Source organism: Ascaphus truei, chromosome 2 (assembly GCF_040206685.1).
Source record: "Ascaphus truei isolate aAscTru1 chromosome 2, aAscTru1.hap1, whole genome shotgun sequence".
In the NCBI taxonomy this organism is placed as follows: Eukaryota; Metazoa; Chordata; class Amphibia; order Anura; family Ascaphidae; genus Ascaphus; species Ascaphus truei.
In genome coordinates, this window is record NC_134484.1 from 45,391,375 (window position 1) to 45,415,949 (window position 24,575).

The window sequence follows — 24,575 nt, forward strand, 5'->3', positions numbered from 1 at the left end:
GTGTCCCAAGTCTTTTTGCTCCTTTAATATATTTGAGGTTCTTGTGATTTGTAAGGATTGTGTAAGGAGTCGGGGAACACCTCTCCCAAAAAGGGTTCCCCCCTTACCTTGCACCGCCGGCATCCCGCGGTTCCTGCTCCAGAGGCATGCCGCCTAGGACGGCATCCTACCTCCCTGACCTCCGCGCTGGTCACGGCGCGCGCACGCAGGGGGCCTTCTGTTCTCTCGCAAAGTGAGGCTCCGCCCCACTCAGGCCATGCACGCTTCTCCCGCGCCGTGCACACGCCTGACGCACGTGCACTGCTCACAAGCTGCGCGTCAACTATAATCATCTGGTCCACCTGATCTCTGCCCTATCCCTGCCTTCGCTGGGGCCGCTCCTCCTCCTATTTCTATTGGACTCTGTTCCCATTTATACCCTGATGAGCCATTCCTTTTATTGGCTAAGCAGTTTTTGGTAACCTTGCGTTTCCACAGTTCTGTCTTGCTTTGTGCCTTGTGCGTTAACCTCTCATTGTCTTCTCTCCTGTGTACCGACCCGGCTTTGGACCACTCTCTGGAATCTGACCTCGGCTTGCCTCTCACCACTCGCTACTCTCCTACCCTCAACCTCGGCTCTCAGACTCTAACCATTCTCCTGGCTCCAACCCATGAACACGGCTCTCGGACACTGACCATCCTCCTGGCTCCTACCCCTGACCACGGCTCAGGCACTGACCATTCTCCTGGCTCCACTCCACAACCCGGCAAGTACTTTATTACCTTCCTTCTCCAATCCCGACCCGGCACTCCAGACTATCCACATACCAGGCCAGTTCCCGCTGCCGTGGGTGGCTGGTGTTATCTTACCACCTCAGTACCAGGTCCAGCCTTGTTCATGGCGAGTTCAGCATTACATTATGCTCAGCCCAACGAACATGGACCCCACTGAGGCATAACAGTCTAGCGCCCTAGACCTACTTTACCGGGTGGAGGCACAGGACGCCTCCTTATCCAAAGACATTTCTAAAATAACTCTCAGTACCCTTCTAGTCCCGCTGCCACTCCTCTTCCTCCGGGTCCTTCCACTTTTTCAGAACCACGACTACCCACTCCTAACCGATATGCAGGAAACCCCCACGAATCCAGGTTTCTCCAACCAATGCGAAATTCAGTTTGAACTAACACCTTCACGCTTTCCTTCCGCAAGATCAAGTGGTGCATACATTATTGCCCTGCTGACTGGTGATGCGCCGGCCTGGGTGTCTCTTATCTGGGAAAAGCAACCCGAGGTCACGCACGACTACCCTCGTTTCCTCTGGGAGTTCAAACAGGTATTCGATACCCCCGGTCGCAAGATTACGGCGGCCTCTTCTACCTTTCTCAGGGTTCCTGACCAAAATACCCTCAATGTTACGGCTTGATGCAGCGAACGCATTTGACAGGGTGGACTGGTTCTTCGGGCTTTTGGTTTTGAATATTGTTACCTTAGAGTAATTCTCTATTTATGAAGGACCACGGGGCTAAAGTAATTTGCCAGGGCTTCCCCTTAATTTGACATTAAAAATTGCACCAGGCAAGTTGCTCGTACTCTCCGCTCATATTTGCGTTATATATTGAACACTTAGCTGCAAACAGACATCTGGGTTATAAGATCATTCATATAAACTAATGCTTTTCGCTGATGTAATTCTCCCTTTATCAAAGCCTTTGACCTCGCTGCCTAATCTGTAAAGTGTACCATTCATAAGATATCCAAGTTAAAAATCAACAACCCTGTGTCCAAAGCTTTGAACAAACTTAGAAAAGAAGGTGGGGAAACTGCTTTCCTTGAATTTCGATTTTTAATATTAAAATATTTAGGAGTGTATATCACTAAGGACTACAGTGCTATTTATCAAGCGAGCTATCCCACACTTATTAAGACCCTACGAGAGGACCTGAGAATTTGGAATGAATCTACAATGTAAAGGATCAGTACGATCCAGTCCATAAAAACAAATTTCCTCTCCAGGTTACTTTACCTTTTTCAAACACTCATAGTACAAATTAAAACAAGATCTGAAAGAAAGAGCTTTTAATTCTAAGATCTCATCTTCTTACCCACTTACTGTCTTCGAGACATTATGTTTGGGAAGGATATGCCAAGAGAAACTGACCTAAATGTAGTGTTTAACTGTCCTACCAACAGTGTACAAAGAGAGGCCTAAATATATTACCCAGTGCGAATCTGATCTCAATGAGACTCTAGAATGATGATTGAGATTATACTTTTGAGGCTATGGCTGAAAGTTCCATGTGCAATTCGATTAAAGAAAATTCCTACAAAGTCCTCATGAGGTGGTACAGTACCTCTCTGAGGCAATCCAAATTTGTCCCGGCCTATTCTCCTAGGGGGGAGGGAGGGTGGTGGTGGGTGTGTGTGTGTGTGTGTGCGGAGGAGTGTTAAGGGTATTCCAGAGGTGTGGGGAAGTCAGTTAGAAAGGTTTAAGATGGGAGAGGGCTTTAGAAACAAAAAAGGGGTAGAGAGAAGACATCCTTGAGCAGAACACAAAAGTCAGGATGGTGCATAGCAAGAAATTATGGCTGAGATGTAAGGAGGGGCAAAAGAGTGTAAAGCTTGAAAAGTGAGGAGGAGAATTGAATGTGTGATACAGGATTTGATAGGAAGCCAGGAGAGGGATTTTTAGTAGGGGAGACGCGAGACAGATTTAATAAAGAGTAGAGTGATTCTGGCAGCAGCGTTAAGGATAGATTGTAGGGGAGAAAAGATGAGGCAGGAAGGCCAGACAGCAGGAGGTTACAGTAGTCGAGACGGGAGAGTGAGGGCGTGTCAGAGTTTTAGCAGTCGAGCAACAGAGGAAAGGAGTTATACCCCAGTAATGACATTTTGGCACCATCCTCCACGATATCTCCAGCAAGTCTGACAAATCTTTTAAGTTCAACCAGCTAAGACGTGTCTTACTTCTGCCGATTCCTTGTTTGCCCCAAGCAGCCTATAATACTGCCTCTTTTGCCACAGTCCACAGCAACGGTTCCCACCAATACAACCTTTGATTAAATCACCATGAACTGTTTTAACAATATTGCAAATAAAGAAAACATTTTGCAACATTTCAGTCACTTCTTACGGATATGTCCTGGTCATACTGTATATAGAAAATTGCATCTTTAATTGCAGTAAAACTATTTTCTCACACAAGGCAGTTGTTTTTCTAACAGCTGGTAAATGTAACATTTAAAAAGCAGTTGAACATATTTATTGCATGTATTCGGAAGCTTAGTGATATGTAAAAATGTATCGTGACATCCATTCTCTAAGACAAACAATAGAATTTTTATACAGAAATAATATACATTTTATCATAATAACTAACATTTAGGAAAGTAGACGCCTAGAATTATAAACTTTAACACCATTCTGTACAGAAGAACGAGCGTATTTAGTCAGTAATGCTCCAATGGTTTGCTTCTCTCCACACAAATCCCTAGAAAACACAAAAAAGGAGAACCACACATTATAACAGACAGTATAAATCAGTGATTTCCAATACTGTAAAACCATGACAATTAAAGTCAGCACTATGGCTTTAAAAGTCATAGCTGTTAATAATTACTATGTTTCATTAGTACGTTTTTGTAATAAGCATTGCAAGATGAATGATATGGTAAAATAAAGAATCTTAAGTAGAGTATTGGAGCAGTCAATCTCCTGCTCCTGAGAATTTCTAAAAAACGAGAGCCAGACGGAGACTCTCTAACCGGATCCTTATTTTGAGTTTGAATTTCTTTAAGACCTCTCTCTTCTCTTTTGTGGTCAGATCTATTAGTAGAGGATTGGGATTTATAATTTTGATCTCTATTTTTATCATAATAGTTGTTCTTCTTATGATCCACCCCCCTGATCATAAGAACAACAACTATTATGATAAAACTAGAGATCAAAATAAGGATCCGGTTAGAGAGAGTCTCTGTCTGGCTCTCGTTTTTTTTTTAGAAATTCTCAGCAGCAGATTCTCTCCCCCGATAGAGAAGAAAGAGAAGAAACGAGAGTTAATAGACAGCCCTGTAGTGAAAATAAAAAGAATGTTACCAGACGAGGAACGAGAGGAGGATCCAGGGTCAAAGAGGAGAGACTCAAGTGTAGACCTAGGATGTCCCTAGATAAAGGAATCTTTAACCTATCCACAGTTATCTTAACTGAAGACCAAAAATCTGTACTAAATAAGGGTCTGACTTTCTCTAGATCTAGTGGCCCAGATGGGTTTCAACTATACACAGATCTACATAAATTTGTGAGAAACATGACTCTAAAGAGACATTTTGTCAAAATCGATGGTGAAGCTCTGCCAACGTTGGCTGATAAGGAATGTGATGCGGAGATTACAGATATACCAACACAGGGTTTGGTTTGTAAACATACTCCATTCAAAGCTAGGTCTAAATTTTATCCAGCCCATTCGAAGGGAAATCATATTGATACCTTTTTTTAACATGGTCAGTAATGACTTTTCTAAATTGGTCAAGACATATAAAATCGGGAGACATTAGACACAATATTAGTCTGAAGGAGAATTTAGCTCTCAAATTTTTGAAAAGTAATGAGAATCTTATTATCAGGCAGGCCGATAAAGGGGGTGGTGTTGTCCTCCATAATCGTAAGGATTATGAACTGGAGGCCCGCCGCCTCCTTTATGATACCTTCTTCTATAGAGTATTATCTAAAGATCCAACAAGCGAGTTCATTATTCTTTTAAAAGAATTATTGTATGAAGCCTTGATTAACACTGTTATTACGCAGACTGAATTAGATTTTTTAATAATAAGATTTTAATCTTTACACTTACTACTGATCCCGTTAGCATCAGTTTTCTAGATTTAAAACTGACAGCATAGGACGATGGTCACATCTCCACTAAAGTGTTCTTTAAAGAAACTGATGCTAATAATTTGCTAATGGCGAATAGCAAATCACAAGAAATCATGGATTGCTAATATACCCAGAGGCCAATTTATCAGGATCAAACGTAACTGTAGTGGGGAACAGGACTTCGAGGAACAGGCTCAAATTCTCATGGATAAATTCTGGAAAGAGGATATCCTAGAGTTAGCTTATGTAAAGATCTTGATGTAGTTAGACAGATGGATAGACATACTATGCTAATCCCTAAGAGCAAGGAATGTTTGAATGACCAGAGCAATTTGATAGAGGTACCTTTCATCACAACCTTTAATTCAGTTAAGAGAATAGAAAGAATTGTCCAAAAGCACTGAGCCATTTTGTGTAATGACCCAGTCCTAGGTGATCGTCTTCCAGAGACTCCGAAATTCATCTACAGGAGGGTAAAAAATGTAAAAAAAAAATACACTAGCCCCTAGTGATGTGGGCCTTGTTCAGGCTAAATTTAACCCTAACTCCTGGATAAGCGATAAGCCTGTTGGTAATTTTCAATGTGGGACGTGCTCGATTTGCAAGCACCTACACCCTGAGAAGAAGACATTTAAGTCTTTTGTGAATGGTGAGAGCTTTGCCATCGATTCATTTATAAATTGTAATACTACTCATTTGGTTTATTTGGTTAACTGTGACTGTGGTCTTCAAGATGTAGGCCGTACGAAGAGGTGTCTAAAGATCCGTATGCAGGAGCATGTTAGAAATATAAGAAATGGCTATGAAAAACAGTTTATCACGCCATTTTGCAATTTATCATAATAAAGATCCCTCCAAATTAATGTTCAAAGGCATTAAAGTAGTCCCTAAAGATAGGAGGGGAGGTGACAGAATCAAAAACCTCTCCTATCCAGAAACTCTATGGATCTACAAATTAGGCTCTTTGAGCCCTAGGGGGTTAAACGAAGATATAGACATCTGGTCCCTATATTGATCTTTATTTAACTATTTGAGACTCCTTTGAATGTGTTATAACTACACCTGCTTTTTTCTAACTGTGGCTTTTTTTCTTTCAGCTACTTTTTCCATATGTATTATGTATTTTTATTGTGTAAATGTTATGATGTTCTGTTTCTTTAACTGCACATTTTGCTTGTGGTTTACTAATGAATATTCATGTGTTACCTAAATGCCGTGTGTTGTAATATGATACTCTAATCATTGATTGGAGGCTGCTGGGTATTTAATCATGTGTATCCCCTCAGCTTTTTGTATTCCCTGATAAAGTAACTGTGTGTTACGAAACTAGTTGGATTGTTTATCTGACCATACTGTTTGTCAATGATATTCTTGGCTTGTGCCTCCCGGTCCCCTGCCTGTCGGTACAGGTGTTTACTATTGCTACCCTGCCTGCCCTGTGTGTTGTTCGCCGATGCGCTCTCTCCCCCACTCCATGTTAGGAGAGTGTCGTGACGTCATCAGAAGGCGCACCACGGGTCTGAGCGGCGTGCTGTTGGAGCTGCATTGCTGTAGGACTGACGGAGGCTTCTGAGCCCCATAACGGGACTCTTCACCGGTCCCCAACATCTGGTTACCCTGACTGAAGGTCTCACGGAAGCTGCTGCCTTGGATGTGGTCTGCTGGTATCCAGTGCCTTGCGTCCGTTCAAGTGGAGAGATGTGATCATTTCTTCCGTGTGGTAACCCCACTAACCCACTGCTTGATATTCATTATATTGATGTACGCAGAACCTTTAATTTTTTAGTAAAATTATCTTTTAATTGTGCTTCACTATGTGCGTTGTGCGCCCTGTCTTTTTGTTTTTTCTATAGATCTTGACCAGCGCCTGAGCCCTGACATTTAGGTGATATTGCTTAAAATATATTAAAATTACAGTTTTATCATTTTTATGTTTTACCAGTAAACTTGAATACACTGTGTGTACTTGCATTTCTCTTTTCCATTCTCATGGGAGGGAACCTTGCACTGGCATGGGGGAGAAATGGAATTCTCGTATACTGGTAAGCATAATTCCCCATTTCTCCCACGTCCCTCATATGGCAAAACAAACTAATGGGGACATACCTAAGCAATTCTCTTCTCAAAAGATCACCAAATCAAGAAGCAAATTCAATATCAGAGAAAAATGCCTGTAAAAAGCTAGTAGAGCAAACAAGCTCTTTGGGCATACAAGTGTCTGCTGTAAAAGGACAGAATACCAAAGCCTGCACCAAGGTGGCAGAGCGTCCCAGCACCTGCGCCAAAGTGGCAGAGCATTTTAGCTCCTTGCCAACAAGGTGGCAGAGCAGTTAAGCTTCTGCCCAAAAATTGCAGCACCAGCTTATAAACAGAGCATCCAAGCTCTGAGCAGGCTGTCAGAGTGCAACAGCGAACTGGGAAGGCAGCATCGCAGCAAAAAGGTGTTTGAGTACTGTAGGTAGTAGAGCACACAACCTCATAATAGGTAGCAGAATCATGCAGGGTTCATAGACTGGCGCACAGGCAGGCCCAATAATGAATCAGAGATAATTACCAATTAACCTAAACAGAAGTCTCATGGAACAGAAGGTGATCACACCCAAGGTCTGAAACAAAAACACTAATCCTGCTTCTGATGTACACATACCGTCATACATTATTCAAATCCTGCTTACAAGTAATCTAGTAGCACGAGGACTCTACAGAATATCCGACAGATCATACAAGGCACATCCTGCCTTTTGGTATCATAGGTGGCACCAGCACGGGCTGGTTCCATACCCATGGCCTCTACATTCCGGATTGGAGTAGCATCAAGCACTTGAGAAGGATTTCGCTTTGGTGCAGCTGGAGGGTATAGTTAAAGTTGAATACCATACTGCAGGGGTCATACTTAATATAAAAATATTAAAAGACCAAGACGACGACCAATAGTAAGATGGGAGAATTAATTCAGAAAAATTGTTGGCGCAACATGAAGAGGCTTGAAACCACAGTACCTAGAAGATCAATGGCGAGGCTTTCATCCTGCAGTGGATCGACAAGGGCTGAAGATATAGACACACACACACACCTTCAACCATTCTGATACTCGAGACGTAGCTACTACGTCATGGAGTCCGGCACGAAATGAGCCCCATGAAGTAGTAGCTACAGTGGTTTGACGATGTATCCACCCCCAGCTAATTTTTCACATTTTGTTGGCACCTGAGCGTACGCCACAACGCATTCAAATTAGAGCTTACATGTAGACTACTAAAACAACTCCAAAATAATAAACAAAATGCATATAGATTATACAGAAGATTTACAGAGAAAAATCAGATTAATCTCAGTTGCACAAGTATTCCACCGCTTTGCTGCTACAGTCCTAAATCAGCTCAGATGCAAATTAATTGTTTGAAAAGTCACAGAATTAGTGAAATGGTTTCAGCCTGTGTGTAGTCAAAGTGGTTTAACTTGTAGATTATATACCTGAGGAAAATAGACTTTCAAGGTGCAACTCACATAATGATCCAACAAAGCAACCATGAAGACCAAGGAGCTTTCGAAACAAATCAGGGAAAAAGCGGTAGATAGACCGGGGTAGACAGGGTAGAAGAAGGGTACAAGAACATTTTAAAGGTGCCGATTATTCCTCTGAGCAGAAGTCCATCATTAAGAAGTGGAAGATTCAGCATACCAACAAGATTGCCATCGCAAACTGAACAGCCAGGAAACTAGTTCAGTATGTCACTTTGAAGCCAACAATGACCTTGAGAGATCTGCTAAATTCTGTGCTTGAGATGGGAGTCAGTATTCACACATCAACAATAAGCCGGTCCCTACAGTAATCCTAAATCACGTATGGAGTTTGCGAAAAGCATATAGATGATACTGCAGACATATGGAAAAAGGTTTTGTGGTCAGACGAGACAAAATTGTAACTTTTTGGTCTAAATTCCAGTGTTACGTCTGGCGCAAGCCCAACGCAGAACATCCCCCAGTCAACACCATGCATGGTAGTAGCAATAACATGTTATGCGGATGCTTCTCTTCAGCAGGGACTGGGAAGCTTGTCAGGATAAAGGGGAGAATGGATGGTGCAAAGTGCAGGCATGAGTGCCTTGAGGACAACTTGTTTGAATCAGCCAAGACTGTCAGAGTGGTTGAGCAAGAAGAGAATTGTTCTACAGTGGCCCAGTCAAAGTCCAGACATGAATCCCATTGAATATTTATGGCAAGACTTGAAGATTGCAGTCTATTGACGATCCCCAACAACCTTATCGGAACTGGATCAGTTTTCTCCATGAAGAATGGGCAGACATTTCACCAGCCTTCTGTTCAAAGCTGGTAGAAACCTATCCAAAAAGACTCATAGCAGTAATTGCGGCAAAAGTGCTTCTACCAAGTAACCACTTAAGGGGCTGAATTCTTATGAAACCAGTAAATTTCATTTGTTTATTTCTTTTGCTGACATTTTACCTCCCCCTCATATATATGTTCAGTTTAACCAATATAGTTTGTAGTTTTGAATAAAAAAAAAAATAATAAGTTTGTTTCAAAAACTGTGCATACATTATTTGTAATTCAACATGTGACATTATTGGTAGGGGGTGAATACTTCTGCAAACCATTGTACGTCATAAAAAGCCTGCCTGTTTTTCTAGGGGACATCTACAATGAAGTGGAATGGAAGGACTACTCCCCTATCGTCATCAGTGATGGAGCGATAACAGCTTCAAATAAGCATCTTTTTGTAAACCAGGGGTGCTCATTTTAGCTGCTATCCAAGGACATCCTAGTAGCCATTTCTTATTTTACAGTGTCATTGGAGAGGGGGTTTGGCCCGGTATTAAAGGGGTTACACCCCGTTTGGCCACCCTCTGCTCTCACCTGGGAGGCGAGGGGTTAACTGGAATAATGTCCAGTACTGTAGTTATGCCCCTGCTTCAGCACCAACTGTGTATCCCCCTGTGAATATGTATTGTTCCCATTCCAGTGTCTGCACCAACCCATACACCGAGATCTATGCGGGAGGGAAAGGGTTAATGTTAATTCTGTGTTTATGGCCCTTTGTCCCTTTTCCCGCCTTTGCAGGCTCCATTTTGCAGTCTCTCCATAGGTCGCCATTACAGCCCATGTAAGCCTATGGAGATTCCGGCGATTTGGGCCTGATATCGTAGAAGACCTGCAGGTGGCGCTCGAGAAGAGGAGTGGCGGTTCTCCATTGAAAGTGAATGGAGTAATGCATTTCAAAGGGGATTCCTGGAAGCCGACCTCCGGAGACGAGCTGGCAGCCAGCCAGACCGCAAAACCGCAAGAGCGGCAACATTGTCAAAAAACAGCTTTGATCGCGCAATTGGCGTGGGAACTAGGGCCTCGGTCAAGTTCACGGCCAATTGGCGTGGGAACTTCTGTTCTAGGGCACCTAGAAATAATATTCCTTTTACCCCTAGATGTTAGGAACCCCCTCACTTGACCCAAACAGGGTCCGACAATTAATGGCGACGAGAAAGGGTCGCGCCGGCCAGGAGGGTCCTATCATTGACCGTAATGGCGGAGAAAGCCGCGTGGCTTTCAAACACTAAGTGTGAAACAAGGTAAACTGAAAACCGTAACTCCGGTTCCGCGGGAACCAGAGGGTTGGGATTTGCCAAGGATGTAGACACTGCTCCGGCATGACTACATGGCAATTTCCAGCCCTCTCCCCTCAACCGGACGGAGAGGGTTAACTGTTAAAAAGTGTGTGTTTCCCATTGACTTCAATGGTAGCGGAGGTCCCATTGAATCCTATGGCCGTGCCAGCCCTATTGATTCTAATGGAAGAAAGCCGCGTGGCTTTGAAACGGCTAAGTCCAAATGTGTATAAAGTGTAAACCTATATCTCCGGTTCTGCGAGTACCAGAGGGTTGTGATTTTGGTCGCATGTAGTGACTGCTCCGGCATGACTGCATGGCCATTTCCAGCCCTCTCCGATCAACCAGACGGAGTATGGGCAAATGTGAAAATTGTGATTTCCCCATTGACTTCAATGGCGGAGTTGCTCCATTGAAAGCCTATAGCGGCGGAGCCCATTGATTTCAACGGAAGAGTGAAATGCAGTGATTTATTTTAGCTTATAGCGGAGAATCCTGCATTAAAGTTAATAGGGGATTTTAACTTGTTTTTTGTATCTCCGATCCTGGGGGTCGTGGAATGCTGATATTTGGCCACTATGGCAAGGGTCCTCCGGCATGAGGACCTGGCAAATCTCAGCCCGCTCAGACCCACAGAACGGATTATTTTAATATGTGTAGATATTAAAGAATATACTGTTTTGCAAGGCTGGTATAAAAGCCTGGGAAAGTTACTGGCTCTGCTTTATGTTAATGTTCAGGAGGGTGACTCTTTGTCTACAACAGCCCCCTGGTCAAAGGTAAAACCACTCTGATTGTGTACAATAGGGCGGAGAAATGCAGAGCATGAGTGGTCTGTAAGTGCCATAATTCACACTTACAGACAAAAGGGTTTTCTGACTAGATACAAGTCTGGTAGACTTTCAGGCGCCCAAGGTTAGGGTATGGGGCTGAAACTCCATATAAACGAGTGTAAGCCCTATACCCAGTGTCTTTCGTGATGTCTTCATTTGAACCTGTATTCCTGATTGCTTCATTGTCCAACCCCTAAGTGCTATTTCTTGTCTGTTATTTGTATCATCCTGTGTGTTCTTCTTTAAGGAATAAACTATATTTATTATATCTAAGTCGTGTTCAATTCAACCCAGATATTTGGTGCATATTATAACCCATCACTAGCTACCGTGACATACAGTCCCATAAAAAAGTAAATATCTCAAGAACAAGGGTGTCCCCGGAGCAAGGGAGAGTGTGGTTAAACCCCAGGAGACCCTCCTTCACCCCATTTCCATTATGGGGGTAAAAAAGTTCAGAAAAAAGGTGGGCGATTGTTGCAGAAAAAGAATAGATCAGTTTGAAGTCCATTCATCAGATTCAACATTCTACCAAAGGGGCTTGACCTCAAAATGTTATGTTTTTCATCATCAGCCTCGTGTTCTTCAAAAACACATTGTAGACACCTAGGAAAATGTTAAATGACTCAATTTTATGGGCGTTTTAAGGCAAGAAAATTTAGCTGCAATAATAGTTGTGTTAATATTGGAGTTAACTACTGGGTTACTGAACGTAATCCCACTTTAAATAGTGTCTTCTGTATCGCTACATCAAAACGATTGGCAGAAAAACTGTACAGCCTCTTGGACTAGGTAATGAGCCATAGGGCAAAAAGAGGCCATAGAATGATATGCACAGAACACCACATTATAGATTATTCACGACCATAACATTTATCTTAAGTCCCCATCAAAAAAACACAATAGGTGAATACATAAAAAAAGGTAACTGTCAATGCAGAAAAGATAAAGATTAGCCAATTACTGCTTTAAAGTTTGAAGTAAAATACTCCTTCACTTCAAATGAATATCGTACAAAGAACAGATTGCTGTAGCAAGTAATAATTATTTTAACAAATATCACACACACACACGCAATATTTCACAACTATATTAGTACTTACCGGATGTATGGGGAAATATCGGATTCTGTCCACTTCTCTCGCATGCCAAACAAGTTGGTGAATCTCTCTTGGGTGTCCTCGGGCAAGTCTTCGGTTTTCAACAAAAAGATGGTGTCTGGTCTAGATGTTCGATCCACCAAAGCCAATCCCTGTTAAAAGGGGAAAAAAAAAAAAACAAAAAGACAGGTACATGTAGGGGGATGCTGAGCCATGCCACTACTCCACAGCCATTAGGAAGCTGGGAGTCCCGCGCATGTATTCTGGCCCCAATCCAAAATTTAGGCACCAACTTCTGCTATAGGCCGCCAGGGTGGGCCCCCTTCTGCTGCCGGGCAGGGCCCAGATAGACCACAAACATACTGCTTCAGAAGTAGGGGCCGCGGGGGGAGAGAAAAAAGAGGCAGAGTGAGAGAAGAGGGAGCGGGGAGAGAGTCTAAAAGAGGGAGACGGGGGCAAGAGAGGGAGAAGGGGAGAGGCACACACGGTTTCTCCCTCCCACCACAACCCAGGGCCAGCGTGGTGACTCTAGTCCCGGGAAAGCGGTCGGTATGTATGTATGCAACCAGGTACACAATTACAGTACCAGAATATAATACAAATGGGATAAGTGCATCAACACAAATGTAACATTGGGGAAAACCCCTTTTCTGTTGTAGGGTCCAATAATATATGTTGCCAGCATGCTGCTCATGGTATTTAAAATGCTAATTCAAAAAATAAACATTCATAATATAAACGGCAAATTTATTATTGTTAGTGATAACTTTGCTTAGCATCTTTTAAGTCACTACATCTCATTGTGGTTATATTATTTGTTAAACAATTGGGGTAATGTTTTAATCTTGTCCCATCTGAACCCTGCCCTTCAAAAATCTGTCATTTCCTGTATTTAAATGTATGCAATAAAATAGAATATTAATCTAAAAAGATTTTAGTGCATGCCTTTAACTGGTCCAGCCTGGTCGTCATGCCATCTGGGACACTTTGTTGCCAGACTTCCTGAAACTCCAACAGATTGAACTTGACTGCATTTTGAAGGAGCATCTGAGCCGTAGCTCTGCAGATTTTGTCCTCATCCAGAGCAAAACATATTTCATCTAAAGAAAAAGAATAATTAAAAAGAAAAACAAAAATTAACCATGTCACCAAAACTATTTATTCTACTAACTTTAAAATAAGTAGTTTTCTATACCAGAAAAACCTCAGTGTCTGGGTTACATTCCATGGATGGCTTGAAGCTTAAAGAAAATTTGTAGGACATCTAAATAAAATTAGAAAAAAGTAAAATGAGCACACACACGTTAACCGATGATGTCACCGCATTTTATTGGACTCCAATTGTCCAATCGCGCTGTAATAAATCATTCCGTGGAACAAGCGACTGAAAAGTCTGCAAACATGTTTACGCTTTCTAGAAACCGCTGTTTTGCCACTCATATTGCACGGTGCTGCTTTGTTTATAGGGCAAGTATGGTGAAGAGGTACATTAAGCAGCTTTGTGAAATAAAACAGGCTTCCAATAGCAACAAAATAACAGATATACAAGAGCTGTAACACAAAGGTATTGCTTTACAGTCCTTAAAGAAGCATTTCGGTGGCATGTTTTAAAAATTATTGTTTTTTTTTTAAAGTTTGAAGCACGGGGTCTCTGGAGCTGAAACATGTTCATTTCAGCTCTGGGGACCTCCTGCTTCCCAATAAACTTACCTCTGTAGGGGGTGCCAGCAGCAGCCCACACTGGGCTATTCAGGAGCTAACGAAATGGTGTCTTTAAAGCTCTCGCATTCTGGTTGGACAAAAGGAAGCCGTGACGTCATCCCTTGTGACTTCCTATTGGCCCACGTCAAGTAGGACATTTAAACAGCAGAGAGATACCAACAACCCCTATGAAGGTTAAGTATCTTGGGAAGCAGGGGACCCCTGGAGTTAAAATTAACTTGGTTCAGCTCCGGAGACACCCTGCTTCACACCTATTTAAAAAATAAAAAATTGTCCAGAGGAGTGCTTTTTTATGATGAGACCTGGTTTATATAGGGCTCTGAACTCTACCCTTTATCAGGGAAATCAGCATACCTGTGTCATCCGCCCCAGTACTGGCTCTGTCATATGTCGTGTGGTTGTATGCCAGGACAGGACCGCTTGACCTGTCACATATAGTATTCATCTCCTAGCAAAGTTAACTCTACTACTACTACTGGAAGTGGAACAGCAACACATTGCAGAACAAACTCATGCAGGCATCTTTATAAGCAAATGTATTTTGAGACCAACTATAATGCTGCTATAACTTACCCTCATCAACAAAAGTCTTCCCGTAGCAAATGAGACAGTGCTCTATCATCTCCCTGAAAGTACACAAGTTAAAATGGTACTGTTTTAGTAATAAACCCTTATGTGCCAATGCACTTTTAAATAGATGAGGCCTCATTAAGCAGGTGCAGCCCACATACAAAAGAGATTAAAATTAAAGACGGGCTAATTAAGAATAACTTCATAAAAAGGTAATAACTGTGTAAAATACCAAGAAAGACCTAAATATAAACAAAATAATCATGTGTAATCAGACCACATACAGTAGTAATAGACTGCCTTTACTTTGTTAAAGAACAAGAAGAGTATATAAAAGTTTCAGGCTGTAACCTTTAAGAAAACCAACTGCAAAACATGAAGGATTCATACTTTGGTTCGAGGCATCCAAGTTCCTGAAGACATACGTTCAAAGGAACTCTGCTGAAAGACCAGGACTCCGAGTCAATTAGCTGAGTGATGTGATTCAGAAGTTTCATTTCATAATCAAAATCAAGTATTCTCCAAAACCCTGAAACACAATGACCAGAACAGAATGATTAGCCCCGAGCTGCGCACCCAGGTACTTCTTGTACATAAAACTAGAAACTATGCGATACTTAAGGTTAGGTGATCAACACACACTTGAAAATATGCGCCTGGCAATGTTCAGAGGGCATGTGTATATTCCATGGCAATACAAGATCAAATCTAAATACAAAAAACACATATCATTATGGTTTCCGCTAGTATCTGTAGTTGACATCGTGTTTGTAATGTAATTTCTGATGGCAAATGTCAGAAGTTGCAATGATCCAGGGTCCCCAAGGTCCAGATACACAAATGGGTGTGTGTCAAGTTGTAGCAGACGTCCGTTCCCATTCATATGAGAAGGGATAAAAGATTGCTAAGGTTTAGCACCCTTTTGTGGATTAGGGCCCAAGTATATTTTCTGAGAAAACAGAGGGTTCTCATGTTCCCATTCTCTCTCTCTTTTACATATCTAACACCGCAGCCATGAAGAAAACATGTCTGTGCTGCGCACTCACAAATACATCAGAATAACCAGGTATCCAAGTGCACAGTACAAACATGGCACTTTCATTAGTGCTGCATTGAAAAGAAAGGGAGGGATGGGAGTAACGCGTTTCCAAATAAGCTGAACACAAAAAAAGATTATCGCTGGTGTTATAAATGCAAGGTGGTGACATACTGTATCCTTACATATCCTCGAGAACCAGTATCAATCACCTCACTTTCTGTATTTCCCAGAGTGCATGTACACATTTTCTTAACAATATATGGTTCCAGGTGGTGTCACCTTGATCTCTTTGCTGGCAGATGAACCCGTAATGCATTGCCCTACTGCTGGCCTATCTGGCAGAGAAGAGGTTAATTTGCAAGGAAATTGTTCTGTGCAGTCTAAACCAAATTAAAATGCCAAGGAGAAGTTAAGCTTAAGGGCTACTTTATACAATTAAGCAATTCAGTGAAATACTTGCATGATTACGGTTCTGTCCCTTGCATTTGTTTTCTTTCCCCTATGGCTGCCATGACCTTTGCCCTAGTTAGTCACTGTGGAAAGTACCTAGCTGTCATTTCAGCCTGCTGCCTTAGCAATCCTCTCTCTGACCCCTCAGATAATGGTATATTCCTAGATCCCTAGCACTTGGTATAGCCCTGCCTTATTTCCTGGTGTGAGGCTGTTGCATCTGTCCTTTTCAGCATGCATATGGAAGGGAAGGGGAGGGTTAATTCCCACTTGTGATGCTAACCAGGAGTAGGCAATGTTTGATCATGATATAAAAATATAAACATCTTCATAGCATAGGACAGTTCATAAGACTCAGGATTCCAGATAGTCCAATGTTAAACACACTCCCATAGATTGTGCCACTAGCCATATAGGTAAGTCTTATGTGGTGGTCTAGGTAACCGTGTGTAGGACTGATCACATAAATGAAGTAAATGGATTACTCACTGCTGACCTTGGGGATATCCTGGTCCTGTCCTGCGTGCTCCAACCAAGGAACAATTGAAGAGAGTACAGGGAAAACGGCGGTGCATCTGCTGCTGCTGGAAACCAATCTTCAGCAGCAGCAGCAGATGCACCGCCGTTTTCCCTGTACTCTTTTCAGCATGCAGCCATTGATTGTTGTCTGCCCCAAACTGCTCTCCATGTGATAGCATTGTTTTCTCAACTTCCCCTAATGTATTAATGTATGCATCCCCAAAATGTCTATTCATTTGTTTGTGTTCATAATAAGGGGCATCAGAAATCCAAGGAGGAGACGGGTTTACCCGTCTGTCGAATCTTACTGAGCCCCAGGGAGCCTAGGACAGAACAATTACAGTCCAAATAATACTCAGTCTCAGAATGTTTCTCTGCTGAAATAAAAGAAAAAAGTGAATATACGGCCCATGTATTATTTCCACCACAGGATATGACAGCCAGTCAAAAAGCAGCTTCCTGCTGAGCCTCTTCTCCCGGCTGGGAATCTGGCAACTTTCTCATTGGTGGAGTATGAAATCCAATTTAGTTCCCCACAGAAACAGACTGTAAGACTCGTTTTTAAAACAATTGCAACAGTTGAACCAGACATTTGACATGCATTGTATTTAGCTGATAAGGAGCAACTTGTGTCCAGCTCAACGTTTACCCTCCAATCCCTCCTCAACAACATGAATGAGCTTGGACGTAAGCAAGATATGCCAAGAAATACTGTACACACAGGACACCGTTCTGGCATCGGTAAGCATACCTTTAATATTGCACGCATGTATAACTTTCAGGTGGTTCATTAATTCGTCCTTACTTGCTTGAATCTGATCCAAAAGGCCTTCGGTTGTGTACTAACGAAAGAGATGAATAAAAGGCAGGGAAATGGAAAATCAGAATATATTTCTAAGATCGGCCCACGGGCTGCAGCACAACCTGAAGTAGGGAGTTATTCCGAACCCATTTACCCCTAAAGAACAACCCTCATAATGATCCATTAGCAAATATTACAACCATTACCAAACAAAATGTAGGTTTCTGAAACATTGATACATTTTATGTCCTCTTACATAAATATATACACATTGTACGTACAACATATTGAGAAATGAGCAGCGCAGGAGTTTTTATGAGGACAAAGTGGGGCACAGAAATAGCTAGAAATAAAACCGAGTTATAGAACCATGGGGATTATTCATTAAAGGGGGATAGTGTCGATCAGGCCGCACGTCACTCCTGTCAGGCACCTGCTGGAACATGAGGACTCCACCACAATGTTTTTTTAAGATACTTTATGAAATCAAGAAATCATTTATTTATAACGCGCCAACATATTCTGTAGTACAATGCAATAGTGTTGGCGGATGAAATACAATAAGATAACAAACATTAACATACATTGTTACAGTGGGTAAAGAGGGCCCTGCCTCAAGCTTACAATCTATAAGGAATTCAGTGGAATGATTGCATGTTTATAGTCTAAATAATATTACTATATATCTATACATTTATAAAAAAATGGCTTATTTACACATAGCACTTGACTCATTTCCCACCTCCCCTGTGATATGTGCCAAGATAACGGTTGAGAACCCCAGTGCTAGTCTTTGCTTACACGCCAGAAGCCACTAAAAAGGTCTGATACTGGGTATCACACCCGTATATGGCAATAACTGCCATTGACTCGAATAGCAGTTAACTCCGGACTTGGGTGCAATACCCAGCATTGGACCTTAGTGAATCCACCCCATAGATGGATTATTTTAGGCCTGCCTTAAATTTGTAATCTCACCATTGAATTATCTTGGCATCTCTCCCTTTCATTTTCTGGTCCTTCATAGGTGTTTTCCATCAGAACTTTCTTCAACTTCTGTAGTTTCGGCCGACATCTTCTCAGCTCCCAGTAATGATTGGAGAACCCAGAGATCTGGAATGTAAAGCTGGTTAGTGGAAAGCTTAGATTTTGTCTTTGGGTAAAATCACGCTTTACTCGTCCCGATTTACCAATACCCCTAGTCGTACCTCTAGTTTCCTCCTCGTTAGGAAAGATGTTACACATTTTTCGCTGAAGTTTGTGAACCTGGAGAAAATTGGCCTGTTTTGTTTTTTTTTTGTTGTTGCAAAAATTAAGCTTTGCAGAAACAATTCACCAAGCATTAAAAGTCCATGCGCAAGGTCGCATTGCAATTTACATACTGAAACGTTAGTTACACTCAGAGAATTCTGAGCTTCCGCAAACATTTCAAAACAATGCAACGTTTCAGAGAAAACTTCAACGAAAAATTGCACATCGGGACTGTCATTTTGTGAAAGCTGGATTTAAGAGAAATCATGAACTGGCAATGCCATGGAGAAAAATAAACCGAGTTATTGAGAAGACAAGCAGTTGTAAAAACAATAGTAACCTCTTTGCTACAGAAAAGAGCCTCTAACAAATTTAATTTTTACAGCTTTCTTGGCTGGGTCTGGAACGCTGGTACAATAGTAAAAAGGTTATCAACCAATGTAAATTTCTACGAAGATGAATTTGGTATAAAAACAGCAAAGTTCAACGCTTGGACCTTCTTCCTACCCATGATTGGGATAGCTGTGTCCGTGAAGAGGGCGTGCAGGCAATGCACTGCTTGTGGAATGAATTGAAAAATATGACTGTGGCTGGATCAATAATGGTAAAAATAAACTGCTTTATTAAAGATCAAAACATCACAGAATACACATAGCACCGTGAGAAGTATGCTATGTGTATTCTGTGATGTTTTGATCCTTAATAAAGCAGTTTATTTTTACCATTATTGATCCAGCCACCGTCATATTTTTCAATTCATTCATTCATTCATTCCACAAGCAGTGCACTGCCTGCACGCCCTCTTCACAGACACAGCTTTCTAGTTTTATGCTGTAGCTGCACGCAGAGTACAGGACAATACGGGACTAAAGAAGCATTTGAGTAGCACTGGATAATCATGGACACATGACACATAAAGCTTGGCCCCCTGCAGACGCACTTACTAGTATTCCCTCCTACTGTCTCTGTACGTTCTCCCTAACTACCAATTAGATTGTAAGCTCCTCGGAGCAGGGACTCCTTCCTTAATGTTACTTTTACAGTATGTCTGAAGCACTTATTCCCATGATCTGTTATTTATATTATTTGTTATTTATATGATATGTATTACTACTGTGAAGCGCTATGTACATTTATGGCGCTATATAAATAAAGACATACAATACAATACTTGCAATTGTGAGTACTTTTAATTTCATTGTACTTTACTACCCTCTAGTCTAGCTCCAGGGGAGCGATTGTTATATATACAGCTACTCATTGGGGTTCCTCTGTGCATTAATTTGCCCTGCAGGATCAACCCATGTATGTTACTATTATTCATTCCTCCCCTCAATTGGAGTTTTATCTGACTAGCTCTACAAGCAAGCCCCTTTTAGATTGAAGACCTGGTACTATGTGGATTTGATGTTATGTTTGGACTTATACTATGCTGATGTATTTTTTCTGAGCACAGATATAGAGCTTGTCTCTAATGCTCATCCGTGATTGGGATAGGTTCAAAACAAAATAAAAATTGTAGGGTGGAAAAAAGTGGTTTCATTATGTAATGCAATCATTGTATGTAAAATATGGCAGCTGACTGCTATGTTCGCCCTGCTTACACATTTTGCTTTATTTCACAGAAAGCTGGGCATTTCAAAATTAGTACGTATTGCTACAAAAAGTCCTAGTCTTACCTCGCACTGCATGATATTAAGTGCTTGCTGATCAGCGGGGAGCTGCTCTGGGGTTTTGCATCCAGGAATAAACAGCAGCAAGTTTGACGTATCTGCAATTTTAAGGTCGTAAGTTTTGTCTTCACTACAGAGAACGGCGTGATCCCCTTTGTCACCTCGGATCACAAGACTAGGTAGAGAAATAGAATAGAAGTGTAAGCAAAAAGTATTCACATTTTTTTCTGCAAAAGTATATCAAAGTGGCCTCATTTAGGTATGCAAATATCATGTAATAAACCTATTTGTATAGTAGGTGGATGCACAATTAAGGCATGTGTTTTACGGAGGACCTCCAGGTGTACCTGGTAATCCATTTTTGTACAGTACACTGATATTGCAGCACACACAACCAGTGATAAATCATAGTAGTTTTGGGGAGGTAGTCACAATGCCGGGGTGCTCCTAAGTTTTCAATGCAGGTAAACTGATCTGAAACATGAGGCATGACTATTTATACCATATGTACTTAATAAACCCTAATCAGGTCAGATGCATGTTGCTAGGAACTATGGCAACTGGTGTTGATCCAGAATGTATCCGCTTGTGATAAGTGGATTGGAGGAGCTGATTTGGTGATGAACGTGGTGCAGTTTATGGGGCCCTATGTCAATTTACTTGTACTGGTTATTAAATACAGCTTCTCCATTAGTTTAACGAGTGGGATTATTAATTAAAGTGCTATAGTGCCGCCCGCACACTACCGCACTGATACCCACATTCAAGTTACAACTGGCTGGCAGCTGCAGGGACACTAGAGGGCGCCACTGCAATGTTTTATAGTAAAAGAAAATAAATATATAACATGCCAGTCTGCCAGTAAAACACGTCGGCCACTGGTTAACTCGCCAACAAGCAAGCGGTCAGCATTTTCAGCCACTCCAAAATACATATAGATTAGCAATTTGTTTAACAAATGACGACGGGGTGGCTCAGTAAGTAAAGGCACGGACTGAAAACAATGACAGAGTGAAGTGGGGGAACTAGGTTCAAATCCCGGTGTCAGCTCCTTGTTACTCTGGACAAGTCACTTTATTTCTGCAATTAAAAAAAAAAAATAGTATGTACAGTGCTGCGTAGACTGTCAGCGCATGCAAGTGTAACACCCCTATCCCCACCTGGCTGCAGAAGATTGTGTGTATTCACAGTCTCTTTCTACTGAGGAGTAGATGTAGAATAAGTACAACAGGGTGCCAGGAACTTTTACAACAGGATGCTTGCTTTTATTGTCAGCCCCAGCAGACTCGGTATAACAAGCAGCAATAATCAGGACAGGTTTTCAGTTCCCTGTAAGTCATACAGAACTAGTACCTCACACTACCCCTTCGTGTAGGCTGGTGTCAGCCCCTTCAACGTTAGAGTAGCTGCTCAGGGAAATACACTTGGAACCTCACCCCTCTGCCCAAGGAGAAAGGCTTCTCCTTTATTCTGCTGCCTGATGATATGCGTGGATGCTTTGCTTATGTAGTCGTGCCCCCGCTCACCTCCGTAGCGGGTGCGGGGGAGGCTGCGGCTTGTCTGGATCGCCACTGCAGGGCGCAATGTTGGGTCTTGGCGCATGCGCAGTGCGATCCTCGCGCATGCGAAGTAGAAGTTAGTGCGGCGGCCATTAGAGAACGGCTCCACACGGGACTACATGTCACAGCAGCCCTATGGGAGAGAGGGAGAGATTTTGGCACGCTAAGGACCGCGCATCAGTCGGGAGCAGGACGGCAAGGGTAAGGCAGTGTCAAGGGAGGAGTGCCCCTCTGCACTAGCCCAGATACCCACATAGGTCCCAGCTAGGCCCCGACCACCACCTAGCTTGTAGTGCTGTAGGGAAGGCCCCAGATAGGGACTCTTACCCAATAGCACTTATTGTGTTAGTGCACCAGTGACGGACACCTCTCGGTGCGCACGACCTGCGACCAGACCACAGGCACATTACCATAGACATTAAGGGACACACTCCAGCTTGAGCTCCCTCAAGAGGCGGACGCCTGCGGACAGAAGGGTCCAGTAGATCGCGTCGTGGGACCACGTTGCGGCCCTGCGGATCCACCATCCCAAGTCAGCCTGGTCTGGCCAAAGACCAGGAAGGTACGCAATGTGCACCAACGGCCATACACTTTGGGTGGGCTTGGCTCTGTGGACATCGGATTGTTAGGTGCTCAGGGCACCTCAGTACTTTGGGGGATCTCACCGGGGCTTGACCAGTGTATTGGGTCCATTGCATTGTGGGAAGGTTGATATAGTGTGTTATTATTAGTGCGTGTGAGTAAACTGTTAAAACTATACCTGTGTAGTGTCTTACTATTATTGTATTAGTTCCTGTGAGGGGTTATCCTGCAGAGCAAGTACCCCTCCCAGGTGGAGGCGCTGCACCAAGAAGAAGGAATGCATACCCCGGGCTCCCAGCTCCCAAATTAATGCCATGGAATTGCGTGAGGCCTCTTCAACTTCACTTACCTTCTCTTCGGCGACGCGTCGTCTATTGACGCCGCAGGATGACGTCATATGGCAGCATTTTACGCCGGAGAGGAGGTAAGGGAGGGGGGGCACGAGCAGGGAGGAAAACACAAACTGGAAAGATTACACACCGCTGCCCTTCTAGATCTTTCCTAGCCCCGAGTCATGCCTCATGTGCCTGGGAACTGCAACATTGTAACCTAGCTAAGAGCCAGCTCACATGCATGACCAAGTGTAAGGAGTTTAACCTGTACACTGCCAGAGTGCTGCCCTAGCCTGCATGCTTAAATGGGGGCTACACAAGGAAAACAAAATATATTATTAAATATCTCTATTATGGATCACAAATTATAACTAGTGCCGTCATGTACCAGGGATGCAGATGGTCACACTAAACAGAGTGCCCGATGTGTGCGGGGTCCCAAGGACCCGACATGACCGTTACGTGTGTGCAGATTTCCAGACCTCAAATATTATGGTCTCGCAAATCCATGTACAAACTACAGCTAATGGCAATGTATCTTGATCTATTAATTCAATGCCATGACCAACAACACAACGTGCACGGCATTGGCGTACAACAAAACACACTATATGACAGGTCCCGTCCTACCTCCTCCCTGCCTCGATTTCCTTACAGAGGGCGGCATCCAGCTCCATCAGGCTGTAATCCCCCGAGGTAAAGCCATCGCTGAACGACAGGCAGTGCACGGTGCTCCGCAGGTCTTCCACATCCAGCTTGGCCACCTGCAGCGTGGCTTCCACTTCTTCCCGGCTCCGGCTCATGGTGCCACGTTACAAGCAGGGAGCGGAGCACTGTGACAAATGCGAGGTCTAAACACGCTCACTATTGCGATCGGAGCACATCCTGTGAAACAACGGGAACGCTCAATTCCTCTCGGGCAGGTATAGTGCTCGGCTGCTGCCAGCCAACCTCTTCAATCTCCCGCCAAACACATGATGACATCATCACAAAACTATCAAAAGTGAACATTGTAACCTAGTGTCAATAAAGTTATATTTGTACAGAAAGGGGAAAAAAAATGCATGGTAACTAGGCAACATCACTCGTATGCTCTGAGCGTCACCTGTAACTCGGTATCATGTTGACAACACGACAGATGAAGAAATAAAGTTGTGTTTGTACAAAAGAAAAAAAAAACGTTTTCTAGTAACTAAACAACAAAGCTCATATAAACTGCAAATTACGTATTAACACTGATACTGGGATGATACTGCGGGCGCCGTTTAGGTTAGTTACTGGCAACGTTACAGCTTTAGGAGAGAGACGATATTGTGGCAATGAATTCACTTTTGTGTTTAAACAAAAACGTTGACTATTTTTCACAATAAAAGGGATTTCAATAAATTGGTGTTTAAAATACAGTATATTTTGCTGTGGAAAAAATCAAATATGTGGATGAGGGCAGTGCTCCCACATGTATCTATTCTGCCTATGTGTTGGCCTGCAAAATGTACAGGTAGCTGACTGAGCAGCGACAAGACATTATTCCCCACTAGTAATGGTAACGGAGTGGGTTTTTCTTCTGTTTGATAACCCCTAAATATAAATAGCCCTTTTGTTGCATGAGCAGGTCACACAACTAGAGATGCACCCACTTCCCTCTCTACTGCTGCTGTGCCCACATCAAAGATGGC

At 42.7% G+C, this 24,575-nt stretch overlaps 1 protein-coding gene across 3 annotated transcripts; it reads right to left on the reverse strand.

Annotated features, from left to right (window-relative positions):
* Positions 1-1,848: 1,848 nt before the first annotated feature.
* Positions 1,849-24,529, reverse strand: DSCC1 (DNA replication and sister chromatid cohesion 1). Of its 3 annotated transcripts, XM_075582366.1 has the most exons (10): positions 24,005-24,529; positions 23,530-23,893; positions 20,433-20,601; positions 18,481-18,615; positions 17,452-17,542; positions 15,083-15,221; positions 14,696-14,748; positions 13,346-13,500; positions 12,404-12,552; positions 11,305-11,906 (listed from the first exon to the last, which is right to left on the reverse strand). In XM_075582366.1, the coding sequence occupies exons 2-10, from the start codon at positions 23,700-23,702 to the stop codon at positions 11,756-11,758; spliced, it is 1,215 nt and encodes a 404-aa protein (XP_075438481.1). In that variant the 5' UTR covers positions 23,703-23,893; positions 24,005-24,529; the 3' UTR covers positions 11,305-11,755. The 3 variants fall into 3 exon arrangements, with proteins under 3 accessions (XP_075438482.1, XP_075438483.1, XP_075438481.1); XM_075582367.1 differs by lacking the exons at positions 11,305-11,906; positions 24,005-24,529 and adding an exon at positions 1,849-3,467 and having other exon boundaries at positions 23,530-23,975; XM_075582368.1 differs by lacking the exon at positions 23,530-23,893 and having other exon boundaries at positions 11,270-11,906.
* Between the last annotated feature and the right edge of the window lie 46 nt (positions 24,530-24,575).